Here is a 19,305-nt window from a genome sequence, read left to right as displayed (position 1 = left end):
TTAATTCACCACTCGCTTGCTGAGACATACAGAGTAAATGCATGCCTGCCTGTAGGGAAGTGTTCTAGGTATCACACAGCACCAGAGCACAGCTTCACAACCTGCCTGGAAGCTCTCAGGTGAGGCACTTCACCCTCTCTGGTTCAGATATGTGACTTAACATGGGAACACTATTGGTCTGCAGTGAACAGAAATGTAGTAGTACATGTGAAATATTCTACTGTGACTTTGCTGCTGATCCTTAATTATCCAGAACTAAAAGCAGTTATTTCCTCTGATAAATATTTTTCAAGTTGTTTTCAATTTTAAGACTATATTAACAAATTCCCTTTGAAAAATAAATTCCCAACACCACTTTAATGTTAGAATTACTCAGGAAAATTTTGAAAGAACTGAACACAGCTATTCCCTTTCACATTTCCCGATCTCCTTTGTAGTCGGTTTCCCAATTTCCCAGGTATCTCGGGAAATTTCAGGATGCCTCCACGGCGTTAGCGCTGGTGACTGAAGAGCCTCCGACAGCCGGCGGGTGTGTGACAGACAGCTGCACGCACACGGACTGAGCAGCGGCACCTCGGGAAGGGGAATCCAGGTGTTGGTTAGGTGGATATCATTAGCAACGAGGATAAATCCACGCAGTTGAGGCTCTGCTGGCAGATGTTGAATGGTGTTTGGACAGCAGAGAGCCTGACATCGCCAGCCGTGAGCGCTGTTCGCAGGCGGCGCTCCAGGAGCTCGGCCCGGCTTCCACAGGTGCTCACGGACCGCCAGAGCGACACTCGGCTGTCTCCTGTGTAGCACCTGGTGAAGCACACACATCTCCCCGCTGGCTGGTCTCCCCTTAGGGGTACCGCAGCGTTTCACCGCCCAGCCCGCCGGAACAGGCCGGGAGAAGGGAGAGAGCGGACCCCACCGCGCCGCGCCCATCCCCGGCCGGCCCCCGCCCCGCGGCCCCGCCTCGGCCCGCCCCTGGCCCGGCAGCGCGCAGACCGCGCCCGGCCAGGTCCGGCGGTCCCTCCGCGGCCATGCGGCTCCTCGGCGGCGTCTCTTGCGCTCTGTGGGTGCTGCTGCTGCTGCTGCTCGCCCGCGGCTCCTGTGAGTAGCGCCCGCGGGGAGACGAGCCGGGCTGGGCTGGGCCGGGCCGGGCCGGGCCGCACGGGTGGAGGCGCTGGCCCTGCGCCCCTCACTGCCGCCACCGCTCCGCTGGGCCGACCCGGGCCTCGTCCCGCCGCTGGTGACTGGAGCGGGGCCGGGGCTGCGCTCTCGCTGCCCCCGAGCGCCCCGGGCCGCGGCTGTGGGATGGGACGGGACGGCGGTGGTGGCGCTCTGCTGCCGAGCGGGCGCCGAGGTCGCACGGCTGGCGTGTGCGGGAGCTGTGACAAACGGGGAGGAGGCCTTAACATTCGGGGTGTTTGTTAAGTAGAAACAACAGTTACAGAAGAACCCCCCGAGGAGCGTTTGGGTTGGGAGTGCGCACGCCCGCAGGGATGCGCGGGCGCGGCTCGGCCGCGGCTCTGCCCCCGGGAGCAGGAGCGCACCCGGAGTGTCCCGGGACGGCAGTCGGGGCCCCCCGGGAGCGGGGGCACACCCGGAGTGTCCCGGGACCGCAGTCGGGGCTCCCCCGCAGGTGCCCGGCACGGGGGGCCCGGGGCGCCGCGCTGCCCCCGGCCAGGCCGGGCTGTGAGGGGCCGCTCTCTGCCCGCTCTGGGGCGGGGGGCTCATGGAGGCGGTGCGGATGGCACAGCCGCTGTGTTTTGTGGCGTTTCTGTCCGGCGCTCGCAGCAGTGCCCCTTTGTAGGGGCCGGTTCTAGCAAATGCACAGCCTTGTGCCCGGGCTGAGAACACCACAGTCAGGGGATCGGCATTGACAGGGGCTGAAATAAACCGAGAAACATAAAGGCCTGAGCTGCCGGAGTTGCCTTTTCAGAAGACTGAAATGTCCCATACCGTGCCACCCAATTTTCCAAAGTAGAGAAGCCAGAACATGATGAGTACTGGAATTAACTTGCTGTAAATTCTGCTGAGGAATCTCAGTCCAGCAGTGTTAATATACTGTTGTTTAATCTGGTGAAGTTGTAATATAAATTGATTTTAAAAAAACAGAATGAGGAATGTAAACAACTTTATAATTGCCTTTCCAAAAAGAAGGGCAAGTTCTTTTTAAAAAGAGTTTACAGGTAACCCTTTTATTGCTTTGCTAAGATACTATGACCTTCATTTAACAACAATAGCCTGTCATTTCATGTGATATAAGATCTGTCTTCTCTCATGCTGCTTCCTGAGTGCATGTGGTGATTTAACTCACACTGCTGTCTCCTGGGGCAGGGGTGATCTTGTGTATCTCCTGAAACTCAAATGTAGCCCTTCTTCTGTGTGTGAATTGGTTGTCTGCAGCTCAACTGTGATATTTTGAGAGAAGTTGTGCCCTTTTAAGGCTCAGTTTAATGTATCTGTTGAAATAGCCTTTTTTTTTCCCCTTCCCTTTCTGTCCACTTAGAAATTTCCAGAAAGTTCTGCTGAGATTTGTGTTGATTTCAGCAGAAGGTTGTGATTATCTAGTCAACACTACAGGAGGAAGTGTGAACCCATCAAATACTCAGATATGCAAAAAAGTGAAAGTGGCAGTAGATGTGTCCTCACTCTGGTTAATATTTTTGTGCAGATTGGTTATTTCAATATAATGCTGCTCTTACTCTGCTGGATGGTTTATTTCTATGTGTCAGTCAAGTCAGTGGAAGAAACATCACCAAAATAGTATGTTTAGAAAAAATCCTTCCCAGTATTATGTAAAATCCATCTGGCTTCCTGGTACCTGAGTAAGGAGAATCCCCTCTCCCTGTCAGGAAGAGGCCCCCACCCCCTTCCTGCTTGTTGAGAAAAGATAACTAGCGACATCGTCCAAGAGCTTACTTGTATGCAAAACTACTCACAGTAAAACAAATCAGCAGTAACAACCTTCAGGCCTGAAAAACAGGCCTGATATTTTGATTTTGTGTTTCATCTTCTCTTAGGAGAGGTTATATTCGTATTGCTCTAACATCTCTGCTTCAACCATTTGAGCACCTCAACTCTTCCTCGTATGGATTTCTTAGAGATTACTGAGCAAGTGGGTGATCTTTCTGATGGACTGCACATTGTCAGTGCTTCTGTACTTTTGGGGTTTTATACCAACAGCAACAGAAAGGCTTGGACATAAAACTCCCTTCTGTGCCTGCTATGCATTAAACTTGAAAAGAAAAAACACCCAGAGAGAATTTTTATATGACTTTTGACATGTCCCTAAAATTAATATATAAAGCTGTGCTTAGTAAAAATTAGAGTTTATATATCAATATTTTCTGCTGCATAAAGTTTAGCTACACTAGACATAAAGTGTGTGAGTCTTTAGAAATGAGTTTATTTTTTAAGTGAAAATTGGAGTAAACAAATTGACCTTTGTCACATGCAGGCAGTTGAATGACTACTGCCATTGATTTGTATAAATTTCTTCTACCATGGTTCAGCTATGGAGAATAATAATTTGGTATGTGTCTAAGCTGGAGACTACAGATTCCAAACATGAATGTTACCCATTGTGTTGATTTTTGCAGGACCTGGCAAAATCAAGTCCATTTAACATCCTGTCCTTTTCATTTTTAGCAAGTATCAGAGCCATCACTGTTGCTCACCCTGTATGTGTTTAATGCACAAGCACAAATCTTCAGTCTCTGCTACTTCAGAAAACCCAAGCCCAGATGGAATAACTGGACTCATTTTGCCCTTTTGGAAGTTTGCATATCCAAATGGTCTCCAAATCATGACTTTTGATGCACTAGAGCAACAAAACCGCAAGAGGCCCTGAAAGCACTTGAAATGCCAGACTCTGACAGGGGCTTTCACAGGAAGCACACTTGCTTTCAGATACAGCCCAGCCAGCCACAGTTCTGTGGTTTTTTAGCTGCATCTGTGCCTGACATTAAACAGAGCAAAACAGAGTTGTCGGACAGAAATCATGTTGATCCTGCATCTCTGTCCTTTTCCAGTATGTGGTGCTCTGGTCCAGTTTTAAGTTGGGTAATCCTTTTGTTGGTTCTGTTTAATTGTGAAAAATAAAAACAAGAGATCCTTTCTTTCTGTCCCCTCTCTTCTGGGGAGAGAGTAAACCTCAGCACAGATTTTCTCTGCTTAAGATTGACAGGCCCTACGTTGCGCTGATGCTGTGGCCCCAAGAGCTGTGCTTCTGCTGGTGCACAGGATGCTGCATTGGCTGCCAGCTCTCTCCCCCTTCCTTCCTGTACTAACACATGTGTGTCTACACCTGGGTCAGTGTAGATTTCTAACCCTTGCACTTTTGCTTCCTGAAGAAGGCCAGAACCACTCCCTGTTTTGCTTTGTGACAGTTGAACTGTGAAGCCTGTGGTCTGGGATGAGAGGTTCTACTTGTCGGAGCCATCACTGCATAAAAGCTGTGGTGCTTTTTGCTTTGCTTAACCCAGGAGTCCTTTCTGCCTCTGTTTGAAGTTTCCTGCTTGGCCCTGCAGTGATACACGCAAATTCAAAGGCACAGTCTCAGGATAGAGAACACTTTGGGAATAGTATCATTTTAAGACGTTCTTTTATCTCCCTTGCCCCATTCACAGTCATGTGTTCCAGTGTGGCATATGCTTGGCAAAACCCCATTTGAGGAGTATTTGTATTCTGGAGCCAATGCATGTTATTCACACTAAGAAACTTACCTGTGTTTGGGTTTGTTTAAGAAGGAAAAAAGTAAGCATCTTTTAAGCTGGATAAGGTCCTTGATGTCTTTCAAGGTGTGTAGTTCAGGCTGATCTGAACTAAACTAATAAAGTCCTGCCTTTACTTCCATGTCTGCTTCCTGCCTCTCTCTTTCAACTGATTATATATGGAGCCCTTTCTACTGGTTAAAAAATTTCTCTGCAGAAAAAAGCATTGTGTGCTGTTGAAGAGGGACATAACGTCAGTTTTGTGGTGGCTTAGTGATCGTTGTTTAATGTGGGGGAACTTGCTGTGACGTAGAACAGTTTTTGCAGGATTGAGTCCTCTCTGGGGAAGCTTAGTTTAGCAGTGTCCCATCCTTTGTTTATTTTCCCTAAGCTCCCTAATTAAATAGCGTAACATACCTTGCAGTGTTGCCCTCAGTCTTGATATTGCAGGGATGAGGTACAATGAGTTATTTTGCCATTTGTGTTTGCAAACTTCGCCATTTTGAGATCTTGAGTAAGGTTTTGTCAGCACAAATAAAATGCCCTGTTTCTGTGATGCTCAGTTCAGGTTATTTGCTTGTCTTGCACACAATATTAGGTGATCAGAGCTAAACTGCTTGGCAAAGGCACAATCTTGTAAGTGTGTGAATGTCGGTCTATTCGTTTTCTGTGGTTTATCTTTAAATTTTACCACTTCTTCGGAGGTGTGATCCTTCTCAGTCCTATTCCCCACCTGCTAAATGCTCAGTGGATGCATTAACTTGCCCTTAGTACCAAACTGAATAATGTAACTTCTTACTGGAGCTAATTGTATTATCATGTTGTCCATGTAGGGGCAGAGCAAACGCCTATCTGCCTGAAAAGGCTGGCAAACTTCACAGGAAAAGATTGAAGTGATAAGTTCTTTCTATTCTGCTGTAGGTGATGCAGGTCAGATGTTATTACTGAAGGAAAGTGCCTGATTTTTTTGCATCTTTTGCTCTCGCTTTATCTCAAGGAAGATGAAAACTTGGGATGGGGATGATGAAGAAGATAAAACAGAGGATGGGAGGAGTTCATTTGGTGGTTGAGTAGTATAAATGGTGTCACTTTTAATGTCCTCAGAGCAGGCTGTTGTGCTGACATGCTTTTATATCATCATTGTGACTGACTCCTCTCCATGGTAAATTAGTCATTTATGTGCCCAAAGCAAGTGACAGATGCTATACCTTGTTTTCTTCTTCCACCTAAAACAATCTTGTTATTCCTGCATTTTTTAATGTAGGTAATGAAGATGCGAACAGCACTAAAGATATGAACAATACTACTCCAATTCCAGGCAATGGGTTGTCAGGTAATACTTTTGGCATTTCTATTGCGGTTCCTCTGTAGCATCGAGAAAAGCAATGTGTACTATTGTGTGCCTTAAACTGTTTTGTAATAATTTGCCTTTTATTTTATTGAATTTGTAAGCAGCTGTAGGGCAGAGGGGAGGTGCTTTGATTGTCACATCTATTTTGGATCAACTAAAGATATTTAAGGGGAATGTAAAACACAATTCAATTCTCATATGCTTGGGTACCCCAGAGCAGCAGAGAGAGTAGAAATAAAATGGGAAAGTATTGCATATAGAACTAGAAACACTTCACAACATCACCTTACAATTAAAAGGCGAACCAAGAAGCCTGCTAGATTAGAATTCGATGATCTTCAGATAAAGGCAAGGCATTTTTTCATTTGAGTCATTTTTACCCTGTACTACTTCAGTCATCTCATTTGCTGTTGGCTCACTGTCTTATTTTAATTGCAATACTGACTCACGCCCAAATTCCAGGCAGTAGATGTGGGTTCTTTTTACCTGTATGAACATGCAGTCCACACCCAGAGCTGTCCCAGGGTTGCAGAATTAAGCACTTAGAAGCTGGGAAAACTCAAAGATGTGTTTTGGTTACAGTATTGAGCCTGTGTGGAAAAGATTTAACCCCAAGCATATCCATGGCATTTGGTGGGATAAAAGTCAATATATGCAAGAAAGAATGTGTTTGTAATTGTAGTCATAGACCCTTTCTCAAAGGCAATTAAATCTGCCACTTGATGTTCCAGTTAATGTCAGTGTAAGGGTTGAGTGTGCAGTACACAGTGTGGGGGGCTACTTGGCTGTGATTACACCAAAGAAAAAGCAAAGGAATTTCCTCTGTAATTTCCACTCCCCACACCATTTTTTGGTATGAAGATGTAAATTTGGTGCATTTGTTCTTACCCTGACCTTGCTCATACGATGTATGTAACTGAAAAGAGTTTTAGACTAGAGTTTTCCAATGGTAAGAACAGCAGATCTATCCAAAGGAAATAGGTGTAGGTCTGCTTCTGGATTGCATTAGCTCTTTTGCTCTCCTCTTAATCTCTGAGGTTATATGCTTTGTTTTTCAGCCATGCTGAAAAGCAGCAGAGCTACATATAGCCCTGCCAGAGGGTGCTGTAAAACATGACTTACTTCAGAGAAAAGAATGGTCATAGAACATTTGCAACAGTGCAGAATGAAAGGCGGGAAGTATGGGCAGTGACACTCCCAGGAACAGCCCAACAGATCCTTGCCAGGAGGAAGCAACACTTAAGCTATGAGAAATACAGAAGAGGGATGTAGCAGTAAAGTGAGTGGGACAGTGCCTGAGAAGCCTAGAAGTAGGAAGGAGGACCATGAGGAGGAAGGAGGGACAAGAAAAAGAGAACTGGAAAAGGAGAAGTGAAACAAAGGAGAGAAAGGCAAAACCATTAAGACTGGGTTGCATTTTATGTTTGGAAATAAGTACATTCTTAGGACTCTTTTCGTAGACGACGTAAGTATGCAGTAAGATGTTTCTCAGAGTATCTGTCTGCCCCTACTTGACTACAGTATTATCTCAGTTTGCAACAGAGATGCAAAGATAAAAAATGAAAGGAAATACTAAGGGACAGAAGATGGAACTGAAATAGAGGAATAAAAATACAAAACTGCACCCCCTCCCCCCACTTTGTGCATAAGTAGGTTAAGAAAGTGACCGTATGGCTATTTTACAGCAAATGGAATAAAACATGACCTGGAAGACGACAGACGGAGGATGTGTCAAGAATCAGATGCAGACCATTTGGGCTCATACTGTGCATACAGTGTTAACTATGTTCTTGCTGCACTGCTATCTGGAAGTATTTTGCAGAGGGATAAAAACCATCTGCTTTGGGATGGGCTACTCTCTGCTGTATTCCCAGCTGTAGTCTCAAGGCACAGATACCTTGAGGACAGTATTGTGGGTACCTTAATTAGAGTATGTTAAAATTAAAATTAATAATAGTGATTTTCTTGTTTCTTTTTTTTTCCCTGAAGACAATAGCAGTTTGCCCACTGTCACTGCATCATCCACACAATCTACAGCAACATCTACAGGAGGTATGTATCTGTTCATCTGTTCACTACTATCAACCTAGAAGTTAATTGCAAATCTAACCCTATTCTAAAGAACAGGCCATCAAAAGTGGGTATTTGAGACAGGAGTTACTGTTTTAAGGTTGGGAAGCAACACGTAAAAAGGTACCATACTTCATCAGTAATTATAACATGGTGCCATTTAAACATAGGAATCAAAATTTAACTTCAAGAAAGAATTCAAGAAGTTGTTTTTTTTTAATGTTTACTCTTCACCTTTAAGCAAACTTCTTCCATTTTCATGAAGTGAAGATGAATTGCTATGCAAACAGTGCATATCTGTTTAATGTTATTTCACAATAAACAGATTCAGAGTATAATGAAATGCTGGGAGCTTGAGTTTCAAGAACAGGACTCCGTTTCCTTTTACATAAAACTCAGAATCACAGGTTCATCAAGGTTGGAGGAGAGCTTCAAGATAATCTGTCCAGCCACCATAATCACCCCTAAACCATGCCCCCATGTGCCACATCCAGGCTTCTCTTGGACACTTCCAGAGATGGTGACTTCACCACCTTCTTAGACAACTTATTCCAATGCCTAACCACTCTTTCAGTGAATTTTTTTTTCTAATACCCCCTGGCACAACTTGAGACCACTTCCTCTTGTCCTTTCATTTTGACACATGGCAGAAGAGACTGACCCTCACCTCACTACCATCTCATACTATAGAAAATAATCCTTAGAGAGCTCCGAGCACAAAATAGTGCCTTTTAAGCCAGTATCAAATCAAGTGGAACAATTTGTTGTGAGTGTATTTTCATTGTTCTAGCACTACCATATTTCCTTCACAACCTGGCAAAACAACTGTAAGTACAGTAATTTCACGATTATAAGCTGCGCCATTTTGACTAAAATTTTGCTCCCAACCCGGAAGTGCGGGTTACATTCAGGAGCAGCTTATATATGAACAAATTTCGGAAATTTCCCAACCTGGAAGTGGGAGCCCGCAGCAGCCCCAAGCTGAGCCAGAGCCCACCCGGCCCTGGGCAGCGGCTCAGCAGCGGCGCAGCGGCAGCGCTGCCCGCCCCTGACACACACAGCGGCGCTGCCCAGCCCCTGGCAAGCACGGCGGTGGCAGCACTGCCTGCCCCCAGCACGCACAGCGGCGCTGCCCGGCCCCGGGGAAGCGCGGCAGCAGCTGGGCATGCCACTCTCCCGCTTCCCGGCGGCAAGCGGGGCTGGGGCCGCTCCCTGGCGGCTGCCCTGAGCAGGGCCGAACCAGTAAACCCCGCGATCCCGTGATTCTGTTACTAATTGGCAGCTTTGGGAAAGTTGCACGCAGATCCTTGCTGTGAATGAAAGTGCAGCTAATAATCCGGTTCGGCTTATTTATGGACAAAGAACGAAAAGTTGCCGACACCCGGACACGCAGCTTATAATCAGGTGCAGCTTGTACTCATGAAATTACTGTAAGTAGGTTAAAAAGGGAGTTAAAACATTCACCTTCTGGAAGAAATTGCACAGACAGATTTCACTGCATTAGTAAGGACCAGATAAGAGTTAATGTCATGCAGTTGTTCAGGCTATGATAGAATCTTGAATCTGAGAGAAGCTGGTTCTAGAAACTGGGCCCCCTTTGTGCTAAGGGCCATGTGAAAGCAGGGCAGAAATGTTGTGTCTCCTTAAGATGCTTTGTAGTATTTGTGGAGTTTTGGGCTGATCATAAAGTCCCAGCTATGTAATTTCCTGTACAACTCTTATATTCTGTCTCTGTAATTTCCAGATAAGCTCTGAGCTACCACACTCAGAAGTTGCTTTTTTTCTTTTAAGTATAAAATGCTCACTGGAAGAAAAAAAAAAAAAGAAACCCACCTTTGCAAAGACCTTCTTTTTGATAGCGAGCAAATGATGCAGTGTCTCATTCCATTACCTGCAGTGCAGCAGTTCAAGCATGTCTAATTTGGAAAGTCCAGAAATTTCTGTTATTTCCTTGTGGCCTTATGACCATCCCCCAAGTGTGTGAAGCCACGGTGTTTCACCCACTCTATGCTCCTTCTGACTTCTGCTCCAGCCCTTGCAGGTTTCTTGGAGAGGTCTGAGTTCTAGTTTTGGATAATACCAGTAAAAAGAGGTCTGAGCCCTTTACTGTTAGGCATAGGATAAACCTGACAGATAGCTGGGCCTTGCTTTGCAAGGTTTGGTGATTCCCATTCCATTTGTCTTTTTTTTTCCCCATTAGAAATGTCATAGATTTTAATACAGTGTTCATGTACTTTGATTATCTGTCTCAACCTCTTCACAATAAAGACTAGTGGGTATATGTACTTACTTAATTTTGCTTAAAGTCTCTGCCATTATTTTTTGGGGGGAGAGGAGGGGGAGGAAGGAAGCTCTTTGTGAAGGAAGCAAAGGTCTGTTTCATTCAATCATTTTCCATGCAAGAGAAAGTATTTATTTTAGGAAGGGCATTCCATAATAATCTTGCATGTTAGCACAGTGCTTACGCAGTTTGAGTTTTGTGCTCGTTGTTGTTGAGTTAGAGCACTAAAGCAGCAGTAGTGTGTGCTGCTAAGGATTCTTATCTATGTGCTATATATATATTTTTAAAGTTATGATTATAGCATAGCTTTTTAACATTTAAACACAGGTAGCAAACTATGTAAAATACTTGTCTGTTTTAAAAACAAAGCATCATAAACCTGAGCTATATTACTGGCATGCATCCTTTTTAAATAAATAATAGAAATTAACTCAGGCAGTCAGGCTTTATGTAGTGTTTGATGACACCCAAATAGTCTTTTGGGGTGAAAGTAATTAGGGAAATAAAAGATAAAAAGACAGATGTTGCTAGCAAATATTCTTTCATCTTCACTCTGTTTGTAAAATAGTACGGGTAAGATTTTTCAAAGATGGAGAAGAACAGATTCATGCCTGATTCATGTCAGCTTTCCAAATTCTCCAGCTGCCTCAGCCTGCCAGTGATGTTTTGAAATGACTAATGCTAAATACATCATGAATGATAGGTCTAGAGATCAGACAGTTTCTACTGTTAAAAGTTACATCACCAAGGGATGTAATCTTGATTAAGTTAAAAAAAAGGATTGCTACTAGAAAAGAGGGGGGGAAAAGTAATGTGCAAATGTGCTGAAATTTCTCGTAGATTTTTGGATTTTTGTTGTCATGACTTGGGTTTTCTGTAGGGTAATTTAATACCCATGGAATAAGTACTAACTTTGTGAAACATAATTTTATTATGTTACACTTCTAACAGTTAGCCATTGTATTGTTCAGAAACAGAAGGCTCTTTGACACTCAGAAATCGCAGTGCAAAAGCAACCCACAGAAAACTGACACATCCAGATTTGTCCTTCTTTGGTATCACTTATGTTAGGAATGTACTTTACCAGGTGTGGTTTCATGTCATGTAACTGTAGATGGTTTCCATATAGACATTTCCTTGCTTACTTCCTACAATGAGGAACCATTTGATATTTATGGATCACTGTGCCTTTGGGGAGTTTTAGCTGTCAGTATTAAAATGTGTCCTGAATTTTATTTGATGTATTTTACGCATGCTTCATAAAGGAACTGAATTTTCATAATTGTAACAAGGTAAGCAAACCAATATAGTGTTTCAATTGTTCCACCTCAGTGAATGCTCATTTCAAAGGGTTTCCTGGCTTTATGGCATAATACAGTTATAATGTTAAAAAACAGGAAAACAAATAACATTTACAAAGGAGTCTGTATATTGATATTTCAACAGTTCTAATGCTAAATATCTGAGAAGTATTGTGTAGGTTAGTTCCTTTCTGCATGTTTACATTGTTATACTGATGAGTTATTTGAAGTTTTTGATGTTTATATCAGCACTGGAAGCTGTGATGCTTAAATCATTGCAAAGACACTGTTTTGTATGTAGTTTGTCATGTTTTATTTTATTTTCCAGAAGCATTTTAAATGCTGTATTAAAAAAGGCAGAAATCGATATTAGGGTTACACTGGAATTGAGATGAAGCTATCCTTCAATTACTCTAATTTCAGACAATTTCAAGAAAGCCTGGATGTAATTAGATATTTGAAATTTCATATTGAAAAGCTTTTGAGGTGTTTAAAATGAGCCCAGCTTGTATGAGGCTATAGACATAATAGAAGTAGACAGTTGCAAAGCTGTTTCTCTCTAGAATTCTTTCATACATAAAAGCTATTTGCATCCTACTGTCTGCTTAGAGAAATGTTAGTTGCATAACAGATTTGTGTTTCTTGTTAGTTCCTTCTTGGGAAAATAAGAACTAGTTTTACAATCATTCTATCTGGCTGCCTTCCATGAAAGTTCTAAGGATTCTGCTATAGATAGCAATTTCTGTTATTCTTGAGTTTTATATCATGGTCTTTTTATTCTGAACCATTCATTAGTGCTTTCTGAGGAGGGAAGGGCAAGTGTTAGGTAAAAGTAAAGTAAAAGACATGAAGTCAATGAAACTTGAGAAAAAGCAGTCTAGCCTTTGTTTTAACCCTGGCAAGACTAAATAAATTACTTGAGCAGTACATTTACTTTAGTTGAAATTTTATCATGCTTTATCCTTACTATATAAATACAGAATTCTCTGTGGTAGCTTTTAATGTATATGGAATCTTAGTAATGCTAGTGTTTCATTCTATAGCAAATGAAAGATCAAATCATTATTAAATTTGTGAGGTGGTGTTTTCATGCAAACCCCTTGTTGTCTGAAAAAGTAGGCACTTCAAATAGAAAGTAACTCTTGATCCAGAATTTTATTGCATTTTAATTTAAGTTAGGCATGATTCTATGGAATTGGTTTGTTACAAAAACAAACAAAAGGTGACTCATCTAAAAACCATCATATATTATCCAGGTTTTCTTTATAGCCTTTCCTTTAAAGAATTCTTGACCTTGAGGTCAAGAGAAATCAGAGAAATCAGAAACTAGGTCTTCCCAAAGGGAAGTCTATATGCAAGCCTGGATACCATGCAATGGCATTTTCGATGTTGCTCTGTCATTTTATTTGGACATGATAAATGTGGTCTTGTACAGTTGTTTATTTTTGCGAAATTTTCTGTGTGGTATCACAAAAATTTCCCAGGTGCGTCCACCAGTACTGCTCATCTGACCAGTACCAGTCAGCCTAACACCACCACCACATCTGTGAACCTGACAACTCAGCCCACCAAAACCAGCCAGACAGTAACACCCACCACAGCTTCACCAGTCACATCAGCACAAGCCAATATTACAGTGGTGATCACTTCCAAGACTTCCTCCACTTCTGTAACAGGTGAGTTTGCTGTTCAGGAAGCTCATAAAGGCTTGGATGCATGTTCACATGGGTTGTAGAGCAGTTAGTTTTACAGCAGTGTAAAAAAAAGAAGAACGTATGTGCAAATGATCTTATCCAGTAGCCACCAGCAAGGAGATCAGCAATAAAAAGGAGAAAGCCTTGAGTTTGAATATTTTGAATACAACTTCTGTGTTTGTTCAGCTCTCCTTTCTCCAATTTATTTGAACTCGTCTCTAATACTACCTTTTTCACAGCTGAAGTGTATCTCAAAATATGTCTACTGGCCTGGTAAAAAGACTGAGTTCTGTTAGCAATGTATTGAATGTTACCCTAACAGAGAATAGAGTATGACTGTCCGTTAGTCACCCCTTACGTAAAAGTTGTTATATACGGTTTAACTGTACCCAGTAATACAAAAACAGTGAGTGCAAAATTCAGCATCTCCTTGCACTTGGCTGTGTTCCCATCATTTCATGCTCGTACTTCTAAACACATCAGGAGTGCTCACTGGGGAGGTGAAGGTGTCACCAGAAGTTGATCATGTAACAGTATGTAGCAAGTACAAATAGAACTGGGCACAGACTGGGTCTTTAGGTGGGAGTTTGTAGCAGATGTAACCAGTTCTAGCAGCAAAACAACTGTGGCTTATCTGAGGTCATGTTATCTGTGTCAATGTTTGTGTCAGGCTGCAGAGCTGATCATTGGCATTGTGAGGGTACAATTCCACAAGACAAGGTAAAGCAATCCCAACAGCTCACTGCCACCAAGTGTTCAGCTCCCACCGTGTAACTACATGACGGGCTTGGTAGCTGTTGGACCCTTTCTTGCAGGATGACTCAGTATGCTCATCTGACTAAAAGCAGCTTCCTTTTATGCTTGGGTTCATTTCAGGCCAACTTAATGAGTTAAATATGCTCATGGAGGGTATGAATAACACTAGCACTGGCCTAAGACGGACAGGAGTTCCATGTGTAGGAGGACAAAGCAGGGGAGAAAAAAGGCAGTGGAGGGAAAGGGGTTTGGAGAGAAGGAGCAGTCAATCTTTCAGAGACAGCAAGCAGTTGGATCAGCTGTGCCCATGACACCAGAGTATGGCAGTTAAAACCAGAGCCCTAGGTTTCCATTTGCTTGGCTTGTATCTTGTTAGTTGATCTTGGTTAAATTTGTCTAATTGGCTCTTTAGGTGATAAATCAATGGTGAGGGCAGGATGTAGAGTAATCACTCGAAACAAAAGTTTGCAAGCTCTGTAAAATGTGCCCTTTGTTTTCTTCTTTACAGCCACATCAAAATCAGAGGCTGCTGTCAAAACCTCCAGATTTGATGTGGGCAGTTTTGTAGGTGGCATTGTGCTGACTCTTGGAGTCCTAGTCATTCTCTACATTGGATGCAAAACTTACCACTCTAGAAGAGGCATTCAGTACAGAACCATGTAAGTTCCCAAGGGGTTGTCCCTTGGCCATTTATTACTTTCTTGACAGGGGCAAGGAAAACCAAACGGGCAGAATGATCATTAAGAGATTTAACTCTGATGTTTTGTCTTTCACCACTTCTGCTATTCCTCATTAGTATTATGCCTATGTTCTGAGTGTTTTTTTTCTCTGATCTATTATATAAAATAGTTGTATTTTTTTTAAAAGGACGTTTGTCTTTTAGCCAGTTCATGAATAATTAACGTTTCATCAAAATTTTCTGCAGTTCACAAGATTTCTTCTTTCTCCTAGACTCCATCTATTCATTCTTCGGTGTTTTCCTCCCCCTTGCCATTAATTTGTAATGACTTCTAATCAAAATTTCTTACCCTTACGAATGGCTTATCTTACTAGCTCACTTGCTATTTACACTCAGCTCTATTCCAGGCTTCAGGACTCACCCACACTTAGTGTAAGAACTAGGTTGTTCTTCAGTGTCATCCATCTCAGTCAAGAAGCTTGTTTTAAGTGAGGTGATGTCATCAGACCTGTTAGGATACTGGTGTTCAGGCCTTTTTTCCCTCTCCATCTTGACTTCTCCTTACTGATCATGAAATGAAGCCAGTCCCTGCTGCACCTTTACCCAAAGTGGTGTTTGTGAATGGGTATTGTAAAATACATATCAACAGTATCTTCTAAACAAAGGGAACCTGCTGCTGAGTTTGTACAGTGGCTTTGATTAACTGTTACTACTGGTTATAGGTAAGACAGGATAAAAAGGCCTGAGCAGCAGCTGATGTAAGAATACATGAATGACATGTGAAAGACAAGGTGTTAATGAAGCCAGTGAAACTGGAGGAGTGTTGACAAAACAAAACTGTTCCGCTAACTTGAGGCTTGGCTCAGAGAGGACTGTAACTCCCAGATCTGTGTGTCTTTACTCATTCCTAGCAAGGCATCCTCTGCTCACAAAATAACCTCGGCAGCAGCTGTGTGGCTTTTTCACATTGACTATTGCTTGTAGTGCAGAACATTAATTACTGTGTTTGTGTTACAGTGATGAACATGATGCCATCATTTAAAGAAGACTTCAGAGAAGAGTGTTGGAAATGCACCATCACAGCTGTTAAAACTTACAAAAGAGTATCTTTCATAAAGATGATCACAGTCATCTAAACCTGTCTTGGGTGTTACCCTGGAAAACGTTGAGAAGCTTTTTAAACATCCTGATTTTTTTACATTGGCTCTTGTAAGAAGAACTCAGCACTTCGTAGAGACAGTATTTTCTTTTTCCAGTACTTGTAACCATATTTAGAGAAATCGCATATTGAGTCATTTTAAGGTACACACATAGCTTTCTGAAATAGCTAATCATTAGCACCAGCAATTGCATCAATGCAATTCTAAGTAAGTTCAGGGGGTTTTTTTCTAAAATTTTGTATTAAATTGTATTTATTTTGAAGTTTGATGTGAACTTTAGTTTAGAAATTTCAGTTTTTTAACAACTCAGTTAATTTTAATAGGCTTCAAAGAAGGTGTGTTTAGGTAACTGTATAGAAGGTGATAATGAGTACTCTAAATGTCAGTCATTAGCTTACCAGTGAGCTGCAGATGCTTTCCTTAATAGGCTGTATAAGGAAAGTAGCTGCAGGAAACATGGATAGAATGGAAGTATCCATCCATAACCCTTTTCTCTAAAAGCTTCTTTCTTTCTAGCATGTCCGAATGAAGCTTGTGCAATTGAAGATTTAATAAAAATAGAGAAAAGTAATTTTGCCATTATAAATATAAAACAATTCTAAAACTGGTTTTTAAGTTGAAGGTAGCAATCACTTGGCTCTTGTTTTTTATTATTTCAAAGCTGTCTTCAGTGTTTTAGCAGCATTTGATAATCATTCAAAGTTATATAGAGAAGGGAAAATCTATAAGATAGCATTTTAGCAGACTATAAACTGCATTTTTACAGCTGTTTTCAGAACTTGATCCTGCTACACAGATGTGCAGAGGTCTGGTCAAAAGCCCAGCTGATGGCACTGGGGCATCTTTGAGCACACCTTTAGCTGAAGGCTCATATGCTCTGGGGGTCCGGTGCAGGATCCCATGTCACTTCTGCAGGTCCACTCAGGTAAATCTGCTGACTTCAGTAGATAGGTTCCTGACTTACACTGCTGCAAGGAAAACTAGAACAAGGATCAGGAAACACAGGCCTGCACCTTTTCAAGTCACTGAATGACTGTTCAGTTTTGCTCAGGCTTCAGTTGTGGACCTGTCCCCATTGAAGAGGGTTGGTATGCTGGGGTTTGACTGTCCTGGTTGCTGCTGGTACCAGTCCCTCATGCTGGGCACAGGGGAGATGGTGACAGCTGAGGAAAGTCACAGTGGGAGCTGCACATAGGTCTGTTGGGGGCTGGGGAACAACTCATCAGGGAAAATGTAACTACTCTGGAACAGATTATATTTTAAGCAATAGTTTATTCTGACATGCAATGTTAAAGCGGCCTTATGGGGTTTTTCCCTTTTTCACATGGAATAGTAAAACTGTATCCAAGGCACAGCCAACTCCAGCAAAGCATGACTAATGAGTCATTTTATTTAGCTACCCACCTGAAAAGGTGGTAACAGGGCTGTTTTGTTTTTTTACTGTGTTTGAGGGTCAAGGAGAGAGAGATTTGAAGTAACTTTTGTATTTTTTCTTAATTGTATTGTTTGGTGGAATATTACTGGTTTTGACTTGAAGAGTTATGGAAACAATTCTTTCGTAGAATTGTAATTCCTGACTTTGTAGAAATTAAGATAGTTAAGTGCAACTCAATTACTGGGATTGTCTCACCTCTGCTGTACAGACAAATAAAATTAAATCTTTGGAGTTACTATAATAATTTCAGTTGAATTTTTAATTTATTAGCTGGTTTTGTAATTCCCTCAGTTCTTTCCACATTCATAACCATTTGATAAGACGCATTCACTACATATGCTTTTAAATGCAGACCTAGTTCATTTTTGCCTAGTTCAATAATTTCTAATTTATTCTGTAATCTCATTACTACAGTAAAGCAAAAGTATGTGCTTAAGACTTCAGAATTGTCAGTGCAAACATAAAACCAGACTCCTTTCAGGTGTTTTGAATCTAGACAAAGGGCTGTGCAATTGATAAATTTTGCCTTTGCTTTCCAACAGGAAGTGAAACCCCAGCTTTGCTAATAATTTATAGAGCTAATGCTATGGTAATTCAGCCCTTCCTTAATTGACGTTACTAATACTTGTAAAGATGATTTAATTGTTTCTAGTCCATCCCCTCATAGGACTGTGTGTGTTTTCTTTTAGTGCTGGTGGCCAAGCAATGCAGTTCCTAATTCCGTCTACCTTAGGAACCCCTCTGGTGACACATCAAGGAACTGCATTTGAAGGGTCACATTTAAGCCCATCTGCAGCATTGGATGCGCTATTGCAGCTCTTTCACACAATCCCTGTGCAAACATTTTACCCTTCATATTCATGGGTTTGTGCTTAAAGTGTTTTTATTTACTACTACAGGCTGGGGGAGTCAGTCACTGACTACAGAACATGGCCAGCTTAGGTTAGCTTTCATAAATGTTACTTTTGCCTTTCAAAAACATCAAGATCAACCTTACAGTCACATCTCAGGGCTGCAGCATTCTGCCTTCATCCCACAGGTCTTTACTTTTTATGCAACTCTCCTTTAGCCTATATTCCAGTACCAAATCATAGCACTTCTGGCTTAATTGGTTTGAGGGGGCTCTGCGTCAAAGGCTTCAAAGCAATCTGGAAATGCTGCAGTGCTATACTTGTGTTTTTATTAAAAAAAAAAAAAAAAAAAAAAAAAAAAAAAAAAAAAAAAAAAAAGAACCCTATACTCCTAAAGCAAGATTATGCTGCTGTGATAATATTCAGTAATTTTATTATCCTTTTGTAAAGATTTCATACCTTTCTTCTTTGTTCAAAGCTCTTACATACTCATGCCACTCTATTTTTGCCCTGAAAAGTTACGTAGCACACTTAATGTGCTTTGTTGAAAAAGATGTAAGCAACAATGTGACAGTGTTACCAAAAGTGGAAGAGCTTCAGAGACTGGAAATCACCTAGAGAACTCAAAAGGTTAAGAATTTAGCTGTGATACAGAAGCAGAGGGAATGAGAATGGACCTGTGGAGAAAGTAAACACATTTTCTAGACAGCACTGAAGGAGTCCCAGTTGCTGGTCCTCACAGCTGCTGTGTTATTTTCAAAAAGTTTGTGCTCCAGCTGGGAATACTGCTGTGCTCCAGACACAGGACATAGGCAGTTGCTTGAAGGGTCCCATGGCAGCAGCAAGGAAGCTGGGCTGGAGCATCAGTAAACTTTAATGGAACATGTGATCAGAAACAGAAATACAGGACTGGTGATTTAGTGTTGTCTGAGGAAGTTGACTCTGGGCAACAGTAACCTCTGGAGCAAGACTGACAACAGTTACTCTTGAAGTAGTTCAACAGAACAGAGTATCTTCCCTGTCC

At 42.0% G+C, this 19,305-nt stretch overlaps 1 protein-coding gene across 1 annotated transcript; it reads left to right on the top strand.

The window, feature by feature from the left end:
* Positions 1-975: 975 nt before the first annotated feature.
* Positions 976-17,674, top strand: TMEM123 (transmembrane protein 123). Its single transcript, XM_033052556.1, has 6 exons — positions 976-1,095; positions 5,968-6,036; positions 8,044-8,106; positions 13,191-13,382; positions 14,665-14,815; positions 15,853-17,674. Exons 1-6 carry the CDS (start codon positions 1,026-1,028, stop codon positions 15,875-15,877), a joined length of 570 nt encoding a protein of 189 aa, XP_032908447.1. The 5' UTR covers positions 976-1,025; the 3' UTR covers positions 15,878-17,674.
* The last annotated feature ends 1,631 nt before the right edge of the window (positions 17,675-19,305 follow it).

The sequence above is a fragment of the Catharus ustulatus genome, chromosome 2 (genome assembly GCF_009819885.2).
Source record: "Catharus ustulatus isolate bCatUst1 chromosome 2, bCatUst1.pri.v2, whole genome shotgun sequence".
NCBI classification, from domain to species: Eukaryota; Metazoa; Chordata; class Aves; order Passeriformes; family Turdidae; genus Catharus; species Catharus ustulatus.
Note: the sequence above shows the minus strand (reverse complement) of the source record. Positions and strands in the feature narration are given on the sequence as shown.